At 42.0% G+C, this 19168-nt stretch overlaps 1 protein-coding gene across 2 annotated transcripts in view; it reads right to left on the bottom strand.

The window, feature by feature from the left end:
• Positions 1-19168, bottom strand: part of TPD52 (tumor protein D52) — a 123403-nt gene that overhangs the window by 26558 nt on the left and 77677 nt on the right. The window contains exons 1-2 of one of the 2 annotated variants that reach the window (XM_059901302.1): positions 16303-16589; positions 2422-2537 (exon numbers count right to left, since the gene is read on the bottom strand). In XM_059901302.1, coding sequence (XP_059757285.1) covers positions 2422-2537; positions 16303-16441 — 255 coding nt within the window. In that variant the 5' untranslated portion in view covers positions 16442-16589. Of the gene's footprint in view, positions 1-2421; positions 2538-16302; positions 16590-19168 lie in introns of those variants that run through there. The other variant, XM_059901303.1, reaches the window with a different exon arrangement.

The following is a 19168-nucleotide window of genomic DNA, read 5'->3' as shown; positions in this document are numbered from 1 at the left end:
AATAAGCAAATTCAGCAAAGTTGCAGGATACAAGATTAACATGGAAACTTCAGCTGTATTTCTATACAGTAGCAATGAAAAATCTGAAAAGTAAGAAAATTCCATTTATAATCACATCAAAAAGAATAAAATACTTCAGAATAAGGGTAACTAAGGAAGTATAAGATTTGTACACTGAAGACTATAAAACATTGCTAAAAGGAATTAAAGAAGACCTAAACAAATGAAAAAACACTCCACATTCATGGAGTGTAAGACTTAATATTGTTAAGGTGGCAATACTCCCCCAAATCAATCCTCATATTCAATAAAAGCCCTATCAAAATCCCAATGGCATTTTTTGTGCGTAGAAAAGTAGATTCTAAATTCATATAGAATTGCAAGAGACCTTAAATAACAATTTTGAAAAAGAAGAAAGTCATACTTCTCGATTTCAAAACTTACTACAGATCTATAGTAATCAAAAGAGTGTGGTACACTCAGAAAGACAGACATATAGATGAATATATCAGAATTGAGAGTCCAGAAAGAAACCTTTACATCTATGTGAAATGATTTTTGACAAGAATGCCAAGAGCATTCAGTGAGGATAATCTCTCAACAAATGGTGCTAATAAAACTAAAGTCACATGTGAAAGAATGAAGTTGAACCCTACCACAAACCATACACAAAAATTAACTCAAAATGGATCACAGGCTTAAATATAAGAGAGAAGTTTTAGAAGAAAACATAGTGTAAATCTTCATGATTTGAGTTTTGGAAATGGATCCTTAGATATAATGCCAAAAGGACAAGCAACTAGAGAAAAAATACATTGGACTTCATCAGACTTTAAAACCTTTGTGCATTAAGACACTATGAAGAGGGACCTCCCTGATGGTCCAGTGGCTAAGACTCTGTGCCCCCAATGCAGGGGGCCCAGGTTCGATCCCTGGTCAAGGAACTAGATCCCACATGCTGCAACTAAGAGTTTGCATGATGCAACTAAAGATCCCGCGTGCCGCAACTAAGATCCAGCGCAGCCAAATAAATAAATAAATAAATAAATTTTTTTTAAAGACACTATGAAGAAAGTAAAAGGACAATGTATGGAATTGGAGAAAATGTTTGCAAATTACATTTCTAATCAGGGTCTAGTATCCAGGATATAGGAAGAGCTCTTACATCTCAACAACAAAAAGGCAAATAATGTTTTAAGAACGTGGCAGAGGTTTGAATAGACATTTCTCCAAAGAAGGCATATAAACGACTAATAAGCACATGAAAAGATGCTCAATATCATTCATCATTAGTGAAATACAAATCAAAACCACGATGAGATACCACTTTACACTCACTACGATGGCTATAGTCAAAAAGACAGAAAATAAAAAATGTTGGCAAGGATGTACAGAAGTTGCTGATGGAGATGTGAAACGGTGTCCCTGCTGTGAAAACAGGCTGGCAGGTCTGAAAAAAAAGTTACAAATGTTATTACCATGTGATGAGCAATTCCACTTCTGGGTATATCCCAAAGGAATTAGAAATAGGTATTCGAAGAAGCAGTTTTCCACAAATATTCCCTAGCTCAGTATCTACAATAGTCAAAAGGTGGAAACCACCCAAATGTCCATCAACAGATGAACGGATAAACAAAATACGGAAGATAAATACAATGGAATATTATTCAGCCACAAAAAAGCAGTGAAGTACCAATACAAGCTCAACAAGGATGAACCTCAAAAACATTATACTAAAAGATAAAAGCCAGATACCAAAAGTCACATGATATGTGATTCCATTTAAATGAAATATCCAGAATAGAATAGGTAAATCCATAGAGAGAGAAAGCAGATTAATTATCGCCAGGGGCTAAGGAAGGGAAAACTGGGGATGCCAGCTTAGTGAATATGAGGTCTCCTTTGGATGTGCTAAAAATGTTTGGAGCTAGATAGAGATGATAATTGCACAGCATTGTGAATATGCTGAGTGCCACTGAACTGTACACTTTACAATGGTTAATTTTAAGAAAAAAAAAAAAGGGAGGGAGGGAGAGAGGAAGGTATGGAAAGAAGGTTCGAAGTACCTCTATCCACAACACTGCCAAGGGGAGAAAAAAGTCAGTGAAGCAGCTGAAGAGCCAAGCACATCGGGGTTAGTGAGGTCACTTAGAAGATATTCACTAGTAGCCCTCATCCATTTCCCACTTCACACCCTACTTCTCAGATCCACTTTACCCGTACATACCTTCCCTCATATAAAAACCGACTGATCTCACACTCCCTCATCTCCTCTCCCCCTCTCAAGATCTCTAGGAGAGTAAACACATGTTGCTGTCTCTGCCCTGAAACTGACTCTACGATATTACCATGTGCTTTAGAAAAACAAATGACAATATATTAAGTGCAAAACATGAAGTTCCAGAAGAATTGAGCCTTTACCTTTGCAAGTTCTCTTCTTAGCTCTTCTCGCTCCTCCTCTGATAGGGTCTCAGTGGCACTGATAGTGGCAGCAACATCTTCTCCTTCCTCGGGTACTGGGTCTGTTCTCAGTAGACCTTGTTGGAGATTAAAAAAAAAAAAAAAAGTCTGTAAGGTATGAAAGCTAAGTAAAATTCTCCTTTGGGCTCCTCCACTGCCCCAGCCAGAATAAAGCCAATTCAGTTTGAGCCACACCTCATTTTTCTGCACCTTCAAATGATGTGGCTTTCCCAGGAACACACCAAAAAAAAAAAGTCTGACCTAACCACTAAAAACCACCAAATGACACCCTACCAAAATATGAATTTAAAAAATACAGGCACCCTCTCTGCTTCTGTTCATTTCTCCAGTCACAATATACTTACTGCAAAGCAGAAGAGTTAAGAGGCCAAGAATGGGATCTTCCCAAGACTTTAAATGCTTAACTAGTCAATCAGCATGACTAATAATTCATAGTAACCAAAGCAAGGAGACTGTAAATGTCTTTAGCTTCCTCTACTAATCAGATTCAACTCTTAACAGCCTCAATGAAGAACTATCTAAAGAAATTTTATTCCATTTCATTCCCTTAGTTAGTGGAAGTAGGAGACACCTTCTTGTAGCTTTTTAAAAATATGTATCTCATCCAGATACCCTTTTAAAAATCCTAAATTATATACTCAGAGAAATGACCAACACCCACATAATATTTCTACCAAAACACTATTTATGACCAATCCTGCCACACCCATTGCCCTGGAATAGAGCCAATGTCTACTCATCCATCAGAAAGAACTCGGTATTTTCAGAGAGTAGCCAGGAAGGCACCTGCCTCTCGGCAAGTCTCCCCTCTCTTCTGCCCAACCAACCAAGTACAAGGCTAAGAGCGTGGGCAGTGAGGCCTCTGAACCTTGGGTGTCAAATTTAAGAGGGCACTAAAAAAACTCAATATAAATTATTTTAATATTTTAATGTAATATTTTTTAAAAATCAAAGTTAATTCAAAGAATCCATGGTGAACAAAGTGCCAAATTTTTAAATAGACAGGCTCAGTATGGCTGATTTTTCCTTTTGCCTCAGGCTCCAAAGGTGGCTTTTCACAGCACTGTTACTGATCTTGTCTTTATTTAAAATGTTAGTATGTTGTTCATCATGGATTCCTTCAATTTTAATCTTCTTAGAACACTGCATTTACATAATACTCATCTTGATTGCAGGGCTTTTCGATGCCCCCTTAAATGCTACACCTGAGGCGAGGGCTCGCTCGCCTTACCCTGGTCACCGTCCTGCCATCCATTCCCATTCCCCAGCTGTGGGCATTCACAGTCTCCTCTGGCAACAGCTTTTTTGCGCAGGGAACCAGGAAAAGGTCTCCTCCTCTTCCTGCTCTTGGCCTCTTTCTGCCAGTGAGCATTCCAGGGATCACACTGTTCCCCACCAGCCCTCACTTCTGGGAAGGGCTGGTTCCACCACAGTGGCAACGTGGCATCCGCCCAAAGCAAGATGCCAGGTGGCAGATGACAGACTTAAGAGGCAGGCAGAGAGGAAGACTGAGAGAGAACAAGCACGCTGTTCGACAAGCAGCCAGCGCCATGGCAAGCCCAGGAGAAGAATACGTACGTACGTTGTGTAAAAGGTACAAAGACACTTGCACATGATCTATTGTATGTTAACTGCATAAGAGTAGTTGATAATTACAATAACAATAATCAGTAGCATAACAGTGCCTACCTGAAAGGTGTTTACAGAATTGTTAAAGGCATAAAAGTAATACAAAATAAAACAATTCAAAAACCACAAACTAGAGTGGCAAATAGGATCTCCTTCAAGTCCTCGCATACAAAGACAATGCGTGACAGGTACAATCAGTGGATGGAAAGCCTCAATGAATAGCTGCTTCTGCAGGTCTCCTCTAAAATATTTTCAAGCAGATTGCCCAAGTACTGATAGAAATCTCATCATGTCACGCTGCAGCTTAAAATGGTTCCTTTAGTAGCTCCTTGCTGTTTTCAAAGCAAACTTCAACCCCGTAGTTTAGCACACAAGCCTCACTGGCCCCATCCCCTGCTATCTGGCACTGGAACCTCTTACTCCAGCTTGAGTCATATCAAACTGTGGACACGGTGCTGTGCCATGTACGGCCAGAAACCACTGAGAAGGGTCCATGTGCGCTTGCAAATGTATGCCCTATACCAGATTATTCGACAAAGGAGCGTGAGACTGAGGATGGGATACAAGCATACAGGCAGCGATTGTATGAGGCAAGAGAATAAGAACCACAACAGAGTTCATTACAAACATTATTTTATTTTTAATGTTTTGCTCAGACCCTCTCAAGTTCTCCAACTAGGACAGGACCCAACAAAGCGCAACAAAACTCAGGTGCTGGGACTTCCCTGGTGGTCCATGGTTAAGGATCCGCCTTCCAATGCAGGGGATGCGGGTTTGATCCCTGGTCAGGGAACTAAGATCCCACATGCCGCGGGGCAACCAAGCCTGTGCACTCTAGAGCCTGCGCACCACAACGGAGAGCCTGGGTGCCGCAACCAAGACCCGATGCAGCCAAATAAACAAACAAACAAACAAAAAACTCAGGTGCTAAACCATGCCTTAAATAGCAAAGCCTCTTTCACGCTTTTTAATAAACACTGTTTTGCAAATCTACTTATGGGGGAAGATGCAATATCTGATTACTAATGATGCTTTATGCGTAACTGCCCAATTCCAGAAAGAATCTAAGAGGATTCTGATATTAATCAAGAATTTAGTTGAGCTACCAGGGAAAATAAGAGTCTCAGAAAAGGGCGTTCTGGGGTTGCCCACAGTTAGCTTTGGGACCTCCAAGATGACCTTGGGATTTTATACTCAGAGTCTAAGAAAGCTAGTAATTACATGTTCTGCTTTTTTCATATTAGCCTGTAGGTGGCAGCAAATTATCAATATTAAAATTTAAAGGCGAGGTTTGTTTTAGGATCATCGACTAGGGAAAAAAATTGGAAAATTAAGGACATGAAGGAAAAACAGAAACACAGATATCGAAATCACCTGCAAAACCTAACAGTCATGACTTAGGAAAATTATTAATAACCATAGCCGCCCCCACAAAGTGCATTCTATTTATATCCAAATCTGAGATAAGTGGTCCCAATACATTACATCATTTACTTGCAACACTTCTGTGAGACAAGGATCACCATCACCATTTACAGATGAGGTAACTGAAGCTTACAGAGGTTAAGCAACTTGCCCATGGTAACATACCTGAATACATGGTGGAGTTAGGACTCTGAACCTGAATATTTTTATTTGAAAATAAAACTTCAAATCATTCATTGTACAAAGCACAAATAAAGACAAGAGTAAGGGGCTGAACGTCAGACTTGGGAGATACCTAGTGCCAATAATAAATAAGACTCTGTAAAAACTGGTAGAGTAGATCAAAAGCAGTCTATTAATCATTTCCAACCATATAGTTTCCTCAAACCTTGTTATGTGTTTCTAGGTATTATCCCATATCTTATATGTTCAGTAAGAGTAGAGTATTTATTGCAGAGGTAGAATCTGGCATGCTGGAAAAAAGATATTAATTTCTCATTCATAACATGAAAGTTGGGACATGGAAATGTATATCAGTATAGATTACTGATAACTAATGAGAACCTACTGTATAGCACAGGGAACTCTATCTACTCAGTGCTCTGTGGTGACCTAAATGGGAAGGAAATCCAAAAAAGAGGGGATATATGTATACACATAGCTGATTCACTTTGCTGTACAGTAGAAATCAACACAACATTGTAAAGCAACTATATTCCAATAAAAATTTTAAAATATAGATTACTAAAAACTATAAATAATTCAAAATTTCTTATTTGATCATTAATTTTAATGTTCCTCCTCAGAGTCTGACAGAAATCTATTTTTAAAAGACAGAGAAGAGGGAGAAAATATGACATATTTATTGAGATCTAATATACCAGCCACCGTGAGGGGAGACACATTTACATATTATCTAAAAAAAAAAAAAAGCAAGAATCTTACAACCAACACCCCATGAGCGAAGCAGTATTTGTAGTATTTATTTCCATTAAGAAACTGAGGTTCTCTGAGGTTCAGTAATGTGCCCAGAGTCACAGAAATTAAAACGCAGGTCTTTCTGACTCTAAACTCTTGCTCCTTCATGTACACTTTTCGTAGAGAAATTCCAAAGAGCAGGGGGCACAAACAGCAGGTCAGAAGGGAAGCTGGAAGCAGAGGGCTTTTCGTTCCCTGCAAGTGTGAGAACACGCGGGGTGCCTGGCTTGAAAGTCATAGATACCATTATCGAGCCCAAGTGACTGCAAATCAGTGATAATTCGTTCCATCAGGTTACTAACATTTTAGCCACTTGCTTAATTCTTCTTCTAGTTGTGCAAACAGATTGCCAGCCTGTCTTCAGTTGTAGGCATGGGATCACCCTGAAGAGTTTCATCTGGGGAAGAGAGCCTGGAGCCCACGGACAGGCGAAGGGTTGGTTGCCCAGGTGGGAGACCCACTGCCAAGGGAGCGATGGGGATGAACCAGGAGAACGGTGCCCCTTCAGTCCTGAGACACAATTTTTTCTTCTACATTTTACATCTTTGAACTGGAGATCATTGTACAACCAGCGGCTAAGCAGTCCTTGTGGCATCGCTGTTTGTCACCTGTAACTGTGCCTCAAAATGTGCAAAACGGGTGTCAGTGGCTTAGAAAAATCGCAGACCTCTCTTTTAAGAAAGGCTGTATCACAGGCATTTTGTGAGAGCAAAATAAATAAAACAGACATGGATTATTTCTAACTGAAAGGGAATTCAGATAAGTCAGGCGATGCACGTGAAGATGTTTCAGGAAAACCTGAACTGAGCTGACTTTAAAAAGTATGCAGAGGAGTGTTACGATCAATGTATATGTCTGAATAAATCTGAAAGAATAAGCATAAAATTTTAAGTGACAATTTTACTTAAAATAAAATTTGTTGTCACTTAAGCTAATTTTAAGTGAAAACAAAGCACTGTTTTTTAGTTTAACTTGCAGCAATTTTTTCCCTTAATGAAACGTAAAATAAAGGTACATCTTAAAATCTGTGGTGTCTTTGCTGTGATGAAACATGATACTTTGGACGTCAGAGAATTTGTTAGTACTTTGAGGAAAATGAAGTTCTTAGTGTTTTGTTTCAGTGGAAACATGTCTGAGGAGTGAGAACGGTGGGGAAGAACGAGGAAGAATGGGGAAAAGACTTCAGTCTTGAACAGTCTCCAATTCTAGAAAACAAGGTCCTGACGTCACACCCTTATCTTTTCACCTCAGGACTCACAGCGCCCAAAATAAAGCAAACGTTCATAAATATTTCATTTGAACTGACTTATTCGCTAAAGATTTGTTCCAACTAAGTTTCTCTCCACCCCCCCACCCCCCCCCACTCCCCTCCTCCCACCCCATGCATAGCCATTCATTTGCTACATAGTCCCAAGAATTTCAACCAGGGAAGGAAATAAAGCTTTTTTGCTACATATTTAGAACCTACAATTAAAACTAAGCCACAGTTGAGAGTCTGGTGGGTACCTCCCTGCTCAGGTGCAGTGGGTCAGCCCCTATAGTGGGGCCCTAAACAGTTCTCTCTTCCCTTCAGTTCTTCGTCTTTCACCTTTTTTTTTTCCAATCAAGGCCAACTATTTCCCTTCAAGACTTTCTATGATTATCAACTAAAAAATTTTTAACCATTTTCATACACTTTTAGATTTGAAAAGAATTTTGGATCATTGAAATCCAAACACTTCACTGCGTAAAGACAGGAAACACAGGGCAGAGATTTTTAAAACTAGATGGTGTTGTGGGTTGACTTGCGTCTCCCCCTCCCCCAAAAAAAGATACAGAAACCAACTCCCAGGACCCATAAATGTGTCCTGGGATTTTATACTCAGAGTCTAAGAAAGCTAGGACCCATAAATGTGTCCAACTCCCAGGACCCATAAATGTGTCTTTATTTGGAAACCGGGTCGTTGCAGATGTAATCAAGATGATATCATACTGGATTTAGGTGGGCTCTGATCCAATGGCTGATGTCCTTATAAGTAAAAGGAAGTCTGAACACTGGGACCCGGAGAGAACATCACGTAAAGATCCAGAGCACACAGAGACACAGGGAGCACGCTGTGTGATGCTGGAGGGCAGAGACTGGAGAGATGCACCTGCCAGCCAAGGCGAGCCAGGGGTTACCAGCGGGAAGCTAGGAAGAGGCAAGGAAGGATTTCCCTGCAGGTGTCAGAGGGAGCATGGCCCCGCTGACACCTTGATTTTGGACTTCCAGCCTCCAAAACCGTAGAGATAATAAATGTCTGTTGTTTTAAGCCGCTCAGTCTGGGGCACTTTGTTATGGTAGCCCCAGGAAACTGAGCCCCAAACCCCGTTACCTGTTTAAAAAATAAAAAGGCAATAATCCCACCTAGTTCTCTGGGTTTTTATAAGAATATTTTAAAGGACCATGAAATCAAGGGTGGGCACATACCATGAAATCAAGGGTGGGCACTTTAAATATTTTTGTTTAAAAAATAAAAAGGCAATAATCCCACCTAGCTCTCTGGGTTTTTATAAGAATATTTTAAAGGACCATGAAATCAAGCGTGGGCACATACTCAGTGTTCGATAAGGATTTGCTGTTTCACTTTCCCGGATCCTACAAGTCATCCTGGCTATTTCCTCTCTCCTCCTCCACGAAGCTTGATTCAGAAGGCCCACTTCCTCACTTCCCATCACTCTCCAACCCCTCCCTCAGCATCTGCCCCTTCAACTAAGGACAGTCCTCCGTCACGATCTCATTTGACATCTCTAAGTAGTGCAGACTGAACCTCACTCTGAAGTCTCCGGTCCTGATACCTCCCACTGCCCTCCCTGGGTCTTTTCCTTCCTCTCTGACATGTGGCCCCGTCTCCCTCTCCCAGGAGTCCACTTCACGCTCCACCACCAATCCCACTACTCCCGCCTTAGTCCAGGCTCCTCCCATGGTTTGCTTAGATCCTTGCCCCCAAAGCTCCCTGATGGTCTCTGTCCCCTCCAATCCATTCACCGCCCTGCCACCAGAGTGATCTTTCTAAAACATGACTCTGACCACGGCACTCCTTGCCATACATCCTTGTATGGCTGCCCACCTCCTAGTAAAGCTCACTGCTCTTGACAATCTGGAGACCACCTATTCCATCTCCTGCTACTGTCCTCACGCCCACACCCACCCCAGTGCGCTCACCGCATCTTCCAAACTGCAGTTCCTCTGCAAACATGTTATTTGACGGGTTTTTTTTTTTTTTTAAGGAACGTATTAAAAAGTAAGTTAAAATAAGCTGCCTCCCCTACTTATTTTTCCCATCTGATTTTTTTATTATGGTAAAATATATAACATACCATTTTTGCCATCTTAACCATTTTTAAGCATGAAGGTCAGCGGCATTATTTACATTCACAATGTCATACAACCACCTTCACCCTCTCTTTTCACATCATGCTCTCCTTCTTTCTGTCTTTGCACATGTTATTTTCTCTTCCTGAAACCCTCTCCTTATTCCCAAGTCCCATTCATTTCAATAAACCAGTAGGAAAATCTCCTGCTCTTGGAGGAAATTCTCCGGACCTGGTGACCCAGGCTGCTCTGGGCCTAATACCCTCCGTATATTGCCTACTGTACTTAGAACACAGCCGGCTGGGCAGTATTTGACCTTAGCACTGCACTCCGAACACGTAGCTTCGGCCCCGCACAGTATCTGGCGCAGAGTGTCTGGCACACAGGAGATACTCGGCAATACTCTCTGAATAAATGAATTGTAGGAAGGCACCCTGTCTCCCATCCTGGTCTACCTTGCCTCTCTTTTTATTTTATGTATTGCATTCTCACTTCACTGCTTTCACCTAAAAAGGTTTACCTATTTAAAACAAACCTAAAATGTCACTTTTCTGAAGCAGTACAACTCTGTCTCATACATAATCTAATAGATTGTTACCATTTGGAGCAGGGCGCCTACCTTCATGTTACAGAGGAGGTGTGTACAGAGCAAACGCTCCGTGGTTGAATAGGTGGGGCGCTAATGGTATCAGAGCAGGAAGAATATAACATCAGCCACTTCCAAGAACATTCAGTTAGGAGGGAAGAAGGTGCCACAAGAGAAGTGTAAGGTATCGGCTACTGAAGTCTGAACGTTAACACTGTCTACCCAAGAGAGAATTCGTAAGAGGATAATCAAGGCCTAGAAGCTTCTCTGGAAAGTAAAACTGTATACACCTCTCTTACACAGTTTTCAAAGAGGCAACGATGGCTTTAAGACAAGAGGAGGAATAAGAAACTTCGGCCTCTGGGGTTGTTTTCTTTAAGCACATCCAAGAAGAAATATGCGGCCCCTTTTTTTAACCTAGAGATACCAATTAAAAAAAAAAAAAACATATATATATATATATATATATATATAAAACATATAGTTCAAAATATCTTTAGTGGTCATATCCACGAAGATCACACGATAAAAATTTTTCCCCTTAAAAGTCTGTGCTTGGGGCTCCAACTTTCTGTGCCTTGTTCTTTGTTTCCGGATGTAACAAAATCCAGAAGAGGGGGAGGAATACTTGGAGGTGCTCACACCAAAGTGGTTATCCTTAAGAGACCCTAAAAGCAAAGGATCCACTTAAGACGGGGCTTCCCAACTGTGACATGACGGACACTGAGAGCAGGACGGTTCTTGGCAGGGGGTAGCCTATGCAGCGTCCCATGGGGCATCCCAGGGATCCACCCACTCGGCGTCTGCACCATCCCCTCCTGCACCCAGTGGTAACAACCAAATCGTCTCGAAATCTCCTCCAGAAGTGGCCAAATGCCCACAGTGGGCCAAAAGTGCCCCACTGACTTCGGGCAAGGGAGCCTCTGACACCTGCTACTTGACTTTGATTATTTTCAGAAGAAAGAGATTCAGGAGCACGGGCCGTGAAACCTTGATACTCCTTAAGGCTGTGATTTTCCCATATTTGCTCATGGTGAGAACAGTAAAACCTTAGGAGAGAAAAATGAGTGGAGTAATTGTCGTGGAGACAGCAAGCAACAAGAAAGCTGAGGAAACTCGAGTCACTCCACCCGGGGGACAACCCAGGAACCCAGGAGATGAACTGGGCAGTGACAGGGTCATCAAAGAGGAAATTCCTGCAAGCCGGGTAGGGGAGGCAGACAGCACCGAGGCAAAAGGGGGAAGAGAGCTCTCTGGCCAGACGGGCCACTGTGCTCCTGGGACTCAACTCTGAACATGGGGCCAGACACAGCAGTCAACTTCCTGCCCAAGAAAAAAGGTCACCCTCCCCGAACTTCGCTTCCCAGGAAGAGTGGAGGAGGAAGAAAAGACAGCAAAGGGAGAACATATTCTTATTTTCAAATGTTTCATGCGCCTCTCCAGATTTTTTTTTTTTGGATCTGCAATATATTGTAAAGATGAATAACTAATTATGGTTAATATAGAAACAGAATTTTAAAGTCCTAATTAACACAAGTGTGTAAGAAACATAATGAAGAACACATTCTTTGTTAATGAGGAAAGAATTTATCTCAAGGCTTTATTTCCCAACACACTTGCTGGAGTTCCAAGATTTAGAACCAATCCCACAGCATGCAGTTTTCACCATACCAAGAATCTCTAAAATTTGTAGCCAGAATCATATTGATAAAACTGGTTAACCTCTCTCCAGATATTCTTAAACTGACCCTTGAAACTCTTTCATCTTAAAAAAAAAAGAGAGAGGAAAAAAAATCTTTAGGCAATTATTTCAGAGCCATCTGTCCCCACAGCCCCAGTCAAGTGTAAAACTGGTAAAACTGGGGCACTCCATGAAAGGGGGTGAAAGGTCAGCCATGGAGGGATTTGGGGATCCCCAACGGGGAAGTCACTCCATCCTCAAATTTCCTCTGTAGGAATAAGAAGGTTCTACATCTCTTCAATTCTGCTCGGATTTTTATTTTGTAAACCATATATTTGCGATTTAAGACCTTGACAATCCTGAAAAACTTTCAAGTGATAACTCCTTCCCTAAAAAGAAGAGAGAACGGCACAGAGTAGAAATCAAGAAGGGGAATAAAACAGAATGAAAAGGACTCACAGCTAAAGAATTTCAGTTCGAGTTTTTTCCGTGTTTTTAGAGTTTCAAATACGACAGCACGAAACTAAAATGTCAGAGTTTTAAATGGCTCCTATTTCCTGAAACCACTAGAAATAACCAAAGGTTTTTTTTATAAACTAGGGCTGCATCTTTCTGTACGTTAGAAAATCCTTAAGAGAAAGAGTGAGTCTACATAAATAACATTTGGGAAGTTTTCCTTGTAGATGTTCACAGGATGGAAGAGAAAAAGGCAGCCAAGGAAACCAGCTGTGAGACCACTTTGCTGACCGCATGGCAACATGGAAAGTTCAGGTCCAAGCAGCACATGAGGAATCAATAAACTACCCCACTGTAAGACCCTTGACCAAAGGAAAGGTTATGCCTTGAATGATTAACCTGTTGTATGATATCCGTTACCAGACAGGTGGAGATTTCCTGTGATCAAAAAACAAACAAACCAAAGGAAAAAAAAAAACAACAACAACACTGGTTTGAGAACTGAGGGTGAGTGTGAGTCCCGACTTAGGCTAAACTTTGTGATTCGGGGACTTCTCAACACCTCTCTTGGCCTCCATGTTCACATCTGTAAAATGAACTGCAGTGTGATTTACTCTTTGCCAGTTTCGTTTCATTCATTCATTCATTCACTCATTCATTCAACCAACAATATTTGTTGAACCACAGCGGTCAAGCACTGTTCCAGGTGCTGGGGGAAAAGCAGTGAACAAAAGACTGACACCCCTAATGGAGCCTGTATTCCAGAATCTGAAATCAGTGTTTTTCAAACTATGCACTGTGAAATCCATTTAGCAGTACCAAATGAGCATTTTTAAAAGAAGAAATGGGATAATATAAAATATCAGAGTACATCACACATAGTAAGGATAAGTTCTGTTTCACAGGATTCTGCTTCAGCTATTGACATTTGTATCTATGACAGTTGTGGATCAAGAAGTATAAGGCATTTCTGAACGTGGGCTGGCTGTATCAAGAGAGTTTTAAAGTCCCTGATAAAAGACCTCTTTTTGTACCAGGCACTGGCCCTCATCCTGTCCTTCACTCAGATTGCTTCTGAGGAATATTCTGCTTACAGATTAAATCTTGTTACCTTCTCATTTGCCCCATGATGGCATTTTGGATAAATATCAAAGAATAAATATGTTTTTCAGATCAGTGTTCCCAGCCTTTCTGAGTATGATTGCTTTTAACATCAGTCCTTTTTGCGCACTACTTGTCTGCTGATTAGGAAAATGCATAGTGGTCAATAGCCACGTGAGCTTTTAAATGGATTTATAATGTAGGTATCCATCCTAGGCACTCCTATCTAGAAATACAAAGGCTGCACACATACAGAAGACACTACTCATTCCATCTACGCCTCACAGTTGATGTTCAAACAGATTTGCAGGCTTCTTGTGCCCCGAGGAGTCCTGGGCACAGAGACTGGAGATCCCCACTTTGATTTGCTTATTTTAGAATCACCATGTTCTTACTAGGTGACTGCTTATGGTGGTTTCTGTTTGTTTTACTGCTCTCTCCACTGTTCCTTTTTTTAAAAATTATCACAAACTAATAAATCTCATGAGCACTGGTGGGTACATGAGTTTGTTTTCAGTTTTTGTTGTTCACTTGCTTTTTTTTTTTTTTATCATTCTGTGTCTAATCCCATGAGCCCAGACTCTTACAGACTGCTAGTAGGAACTGGGGAGGTAATTGTTCAAAATTTGCCTAGAGACACACTCAACCCTACCCACTGCTTCTGTTTTAACAGAAAACATCCAAAGGCAGCAATTACTACAGCTGGGAAAAGTAAAAGGAGGTGGAACAGAGACATAAAAAGACTGAGAGATACCTCAAACAAGCGGCAGAATCCTCCTGGGAATCTCAAAGCTTTGCACACTGATCACCAAGATCTACCTGAGGTCAGGTCACTATGGTCCCAGGTCCCACGGCCAATGTCACTTAGGCTTTACTCTGTCATTGAGCTCTAACTTCCTACTGTGTGTTGCTCTTGAAGCATTTCCTACACATAGGACTGAGAGTGAGGATGGAGGAGGTCATCCTTTGGGGGCAGGCATAGCGGAGGATGCACTTTCCTGCAGAGGTCCACAGTGGGCCACAGGGCTGGGGAAGGACAGCAAAGGACAGGGCTTCCTGGCAACCCGACTCCCCCAACAGACACCCAGCTGCTGCCTGCCAGTCCCCAACTTCTGGAGACCAGCTCTACCCTGTTACTATCAACATTTTTCCATTCCTGGAAATCCAAACTACACCCCCATAGGTGGCCACGGATTGTGACCAGTGGTGAGAGGCATGCTGCTTTAGCATGTTCCCTAAAATACTTACAACTAGATTTCGTGTTGTAGCCTTTACCATCTTTTTTCTAAATTACCCACTTTTTTTTTTTTTTTTAAACTCCGGGTCTCCAAATCTTGTGTTTTCCCCTATACTCTTTTTTTTTTCTTCTTTAATTATTATTTATTTACTTTTGGCTGTGTTGGGTCTTCGTTTCTGTGCGAGGGCTTTCTCTAGTTGCGGCGAGTGGGGGCCACTCTTCATCGCAGTGCGCGGGCCTCTCACTATCGCAGCCTCTCTTGTTGCAGAGCACAGGCTCCAGTCGCGCAGGCTCAGTAGTTGTGGCCCACAGGCCCAGTTGCTCCGCGGCATGTGGGATCCTCCCAGACCAGGGCTCGAACCCGTGTCCCCTGCATTGGCAGGCAGATTCTCAACCACTGCGCCACCAGGGAAGCCCCAAATTACCCAATTTTTAAGCTTAAGAAGAGCGACATGTGACCTACTCTTCACTAGTAAGGGAAACATTAACTTCTAGGAAAATCTGCTTACTTCTCTGGCAAGTCACGGAGGTCGTTTAACCGTCTCCAAGTGTTAGCTGTAAAATGAGGGGACTGGCCTGGACGTGGCTGAGGCTGCTTCCAGCTTTGTGCTGCCGGTGCCGATAAACTAAGCTCTTCCCTGATGGTGCCTCCTGGCCTGCAGAGCAATCTCATAGCAGCACGTGGGAGGCAATGACTGCTTCCAAAGGTACAGCAGCTTTGAGTTTTTCCCTTAAAATCTCTCACCTGGATATTTCTGCATGTTGCTCACAGTATTCCAGAACAAAATCCAGGTCCTCCCTTAGCAGAACCTTGAATTTAGTCAGTGCTTCAGATGCTTAAGCTTCATTTTCGCAAAGACAAAACTGGGGGGAGTGGGGGATCTTCATAAATTACATAGGTGACCAGAAGCGTTCGGATTCCCCCATTTTTTGTTATTTATCAGCTCAATGAACTTAAGGTGATCAGAAGACCGCTAGTGCCCATACAAATAGTTCTACCTTTAAAATCTACTCAATATTCTGTAATATCCTATATGGGAAAAGAATCCGAGAAAGAATAGATATATGTATATGTATAACTGAATCACTCTGCTGTACACCTGAAACTAACACAACATTGTAAATCAACTACACTCCAATACAAAATTTAAAAATAAATAAAATAAAATCTAAGTTCCCATTTATTTATAGATATTTAAATATATAAACATATATTCTAGATAGTTAATGAGCCATCTAGCTCTCTGCTTGGAATCTGTAGCAGCTTTACGAACTAGTGGCAACAGAGCAAGATCCCGGTACCTTTTTACACTAAGAATTTTAAGGCCCGGCAAATCCCAAGTTGTGTACAGGTTTCATTACAGCAAACTTAACTTTAGAAAACTAGTAGTTACCAAACTTCTGAAGAGTAGGTGATCCTGGTGGGGATGTATTTCCCCTAGGAGACAAGTAGAGATAGTTTCTGTTCACTCCTGTGTTAAAATCAAACGGCGACTGATAGTCCTCGTAAAAATCCATCTCTCTACCGTCCATTCCAGATGAACGCAGAACGCATAGTTCTATCACCGCCTGCTATTCCTCGGTTGAGCGCTGCTCTGCCCGTATTCCTTTGGATCACTGCACTGGGCAACCTCGCGAAAGAAATCAAGCCCAGGTTTCTGAGAGCTTGGCTTCCTGGCCCAGGGGCAGCCGTCACACCCTTGGGACAAGCGGGCTGTTTAATAAATGACTTCTCCCCAGCAACCTGAGGAAAGGCTCTAGTCACCACCTGCTGTTCATTTCAGCCAACAACCAACAACCTGGACAGGAAACAGAGCTTTCTGGAGCTTTCTTCAGTAAACAAAGGAGGACCTGGTGCCGCAACATGGCCCCAATGTACAAACAGTTCAAGCAAATGTCAGACACTGGCAGATTGACAAGAAACTACAATTTATTATTTTTTTAAATCACTCAGCTGACCACAACTACACCAGGGCAGACTTAATCTTCTAGGACAAGGAAGGATTATCAGCCGGTAATCTCCCACAAATGCCATCTGGGGGCTACTTTTTTTCCACCCTGGATTAGAGTGGAGTCCTGAGAGCCAAGCTTCCTGGTTAAGCAACCAGCTTTCTATGTGTGGCTTGGTAGAGAAATAAAGCTCCATTTCCAAGATGACTTTATCGAAAGCAACGTCTGGCTTTAGTGTAACAAAAATGTCAGTCTGACTTGTCCTCCTCTCCTTTCTTTTCCTTCCCTTCCCTTCCCTTTTCTGCAAAGATGGTGTTTCCGTTTCATGCACCGAGAAGAGAAGAAAGCCATGCAGGTGAAGCGCCCAGGTCCGTCCTCCTGCCCCTTCCTTGTTAACCAAGGTCAGGCCTGAAAGGGTGGCAATAGCCTGGGTGAAAACACGCCCTGCACAGCAACCGTCGGGGTTGGCTTATAAAACAAAACTTCTAAGTCACCAGATCCACTTCCCAGCCTCTTCACAGACCCTTTCTGAGCTAACCCTGGCCTTTGCCAGAGTGACAGCATTTACGGTTCAGGCTGCTTTCACCCACGTGGCTCAGCTCATATTAAAGAGGTGAAAATAAAAGCAACCCCTCCCGTAGGCAGGAGATGGTCTGTTACTGCATAACAAAAAAAAGGCTGTGTTCTACCTTTTCAAATCCACCTGATAAAACGGGAACTCAATATATTGTCCCTGGATTGGAAGCAAATATGAAACAAAATATTTTAAGCATGAAAAAAAAAATCTGTGGCTAGTGTATAAAATATATATGCACCAAGACAGTCTATATTCATCTTAAGAGTTATCTTCTATTTTTTTTTTCTGTTAGTCTCACGTTGTACTCTATTTTTGGCAAGTCTATCTAAGTTTTTAAAAAGTTTACTTATAACAACAACAACAAAAAATCAATCTGTATTTTTCTCCTAAGAGATACCAAAATTTGGGCAACTATAAATGCTGTTTATTCTACATTTAGAAATAGAATAAATGGTTTCTTTTTTATTATTGGAAAAAATGAGTTGGCTGGTTTCTTGAAATCCATAGTATCTCTTACCGAGATAGGGCAGGCATCACAGTTATGTTCTTGGACTAGATGTGGTTAATGTGGCCCCCAACCCTTTCAACACTCTACACGTGGTCACCAAATCACTGGTGGAAAAACACATTTCTCCATTCTCATGCTTCCTCCTTGAGCCACAAGTGTTAGAAAGTGTTACAGGCTGATTGTTTGTGTCTCTTCACAATGCATATGTAGAATCCCTAACCCCCAACATGATGGTATTAGAAGATGATTAGGTTTAGATGAGGCCAAGAGGATTGGGCCCTGATGGGATTAGTGTCTTCCCAAGAAAAGAAGGAGAGCTAACTCGAGCTCTCTCTCCACCACATGAGGACGCAAGACGACAGCCATCTGCCAACAGGAAAAGGGCTCTCACCAGGATCAAATCAACCAACCTTGAACTTCCCAGCCTCCACAACTGTGAGAAACAAATGTCTGTTGTTATAAGTCTTCCAATTCTGTGGTAACTTATTACAGCAGCCGGAACTAAGATAAAAGATATTAGCACCGACTCAGGTAACAGAGCAAGCCGCAGCCACCTCTATGCTCCTTAGAACCCTCAAAATTCCCATGTCCTTGATCTTTGGTGTGGGCACCTATGCTACACCCCCTGCCTGAAACGCCGCCTTTTTTCTGCCTGCGAAACTCATTCGTCTTTCAAGACTCAGGCAGAAACGCCATCTCTTCTCGGAAGCCCTGCCTTCTCCAGCTCTCCCTTCCGCCAGCAGCACACAGGATGTGATGTGTCCACCTGTCAGTCCCTCTGGGCCTGGACAGCCTCCCCTCCAGGGCAGGGGCTGCATTCTGGACTGCTGTTCTCGCTCTAATCCACGTGGAGTGAAGAAAGGAAATAACAGCTTATGCAGACACTGCATGCCTTATTTATAAACATGAGGATTCCGAATTTAAATGATGTCTCAAATTTTTACTCTACTTGCTTAGGTATCATCTTAGGACTGTTATGTAAAATCTGACTCTTTGAACCAGCTGTAGTTCTCCAGTCAGATCGCAGTCAATACATTCTAGCACATGAGGAAAATAAGAACAGCGAACCAGAGGTGGGAAAAGCATGGGATACGTTGATGGAATGGCAAAAAAATTCAGTAGGCTCAAGATTCACACACTAAGTAGAAGGGAGCTGTAAGATATAAAAAATGGAAGTGTAGCTTAGGGACAGACCATTAAAGACCTTGAGTGACAACCTTGTATA

Source organism: Balaenoptera ricei, chromosome 17 (genome assembly GCF_028023285.1).
Source record: "Balaenoptera ricei isolate mBalRic1 chromosome 17, mBalRic1.hap2, whole genome shotgun sequence".
NCBI lineage: Eukaryota > Metazoa > Chordata > Mammalia > Artiodactyla > Balaenopteridae > Balaenoptera > Balaenoptera ricei.
This window is presented reverse-complemented; position numbering and strand designations above follow the sequence as displayed.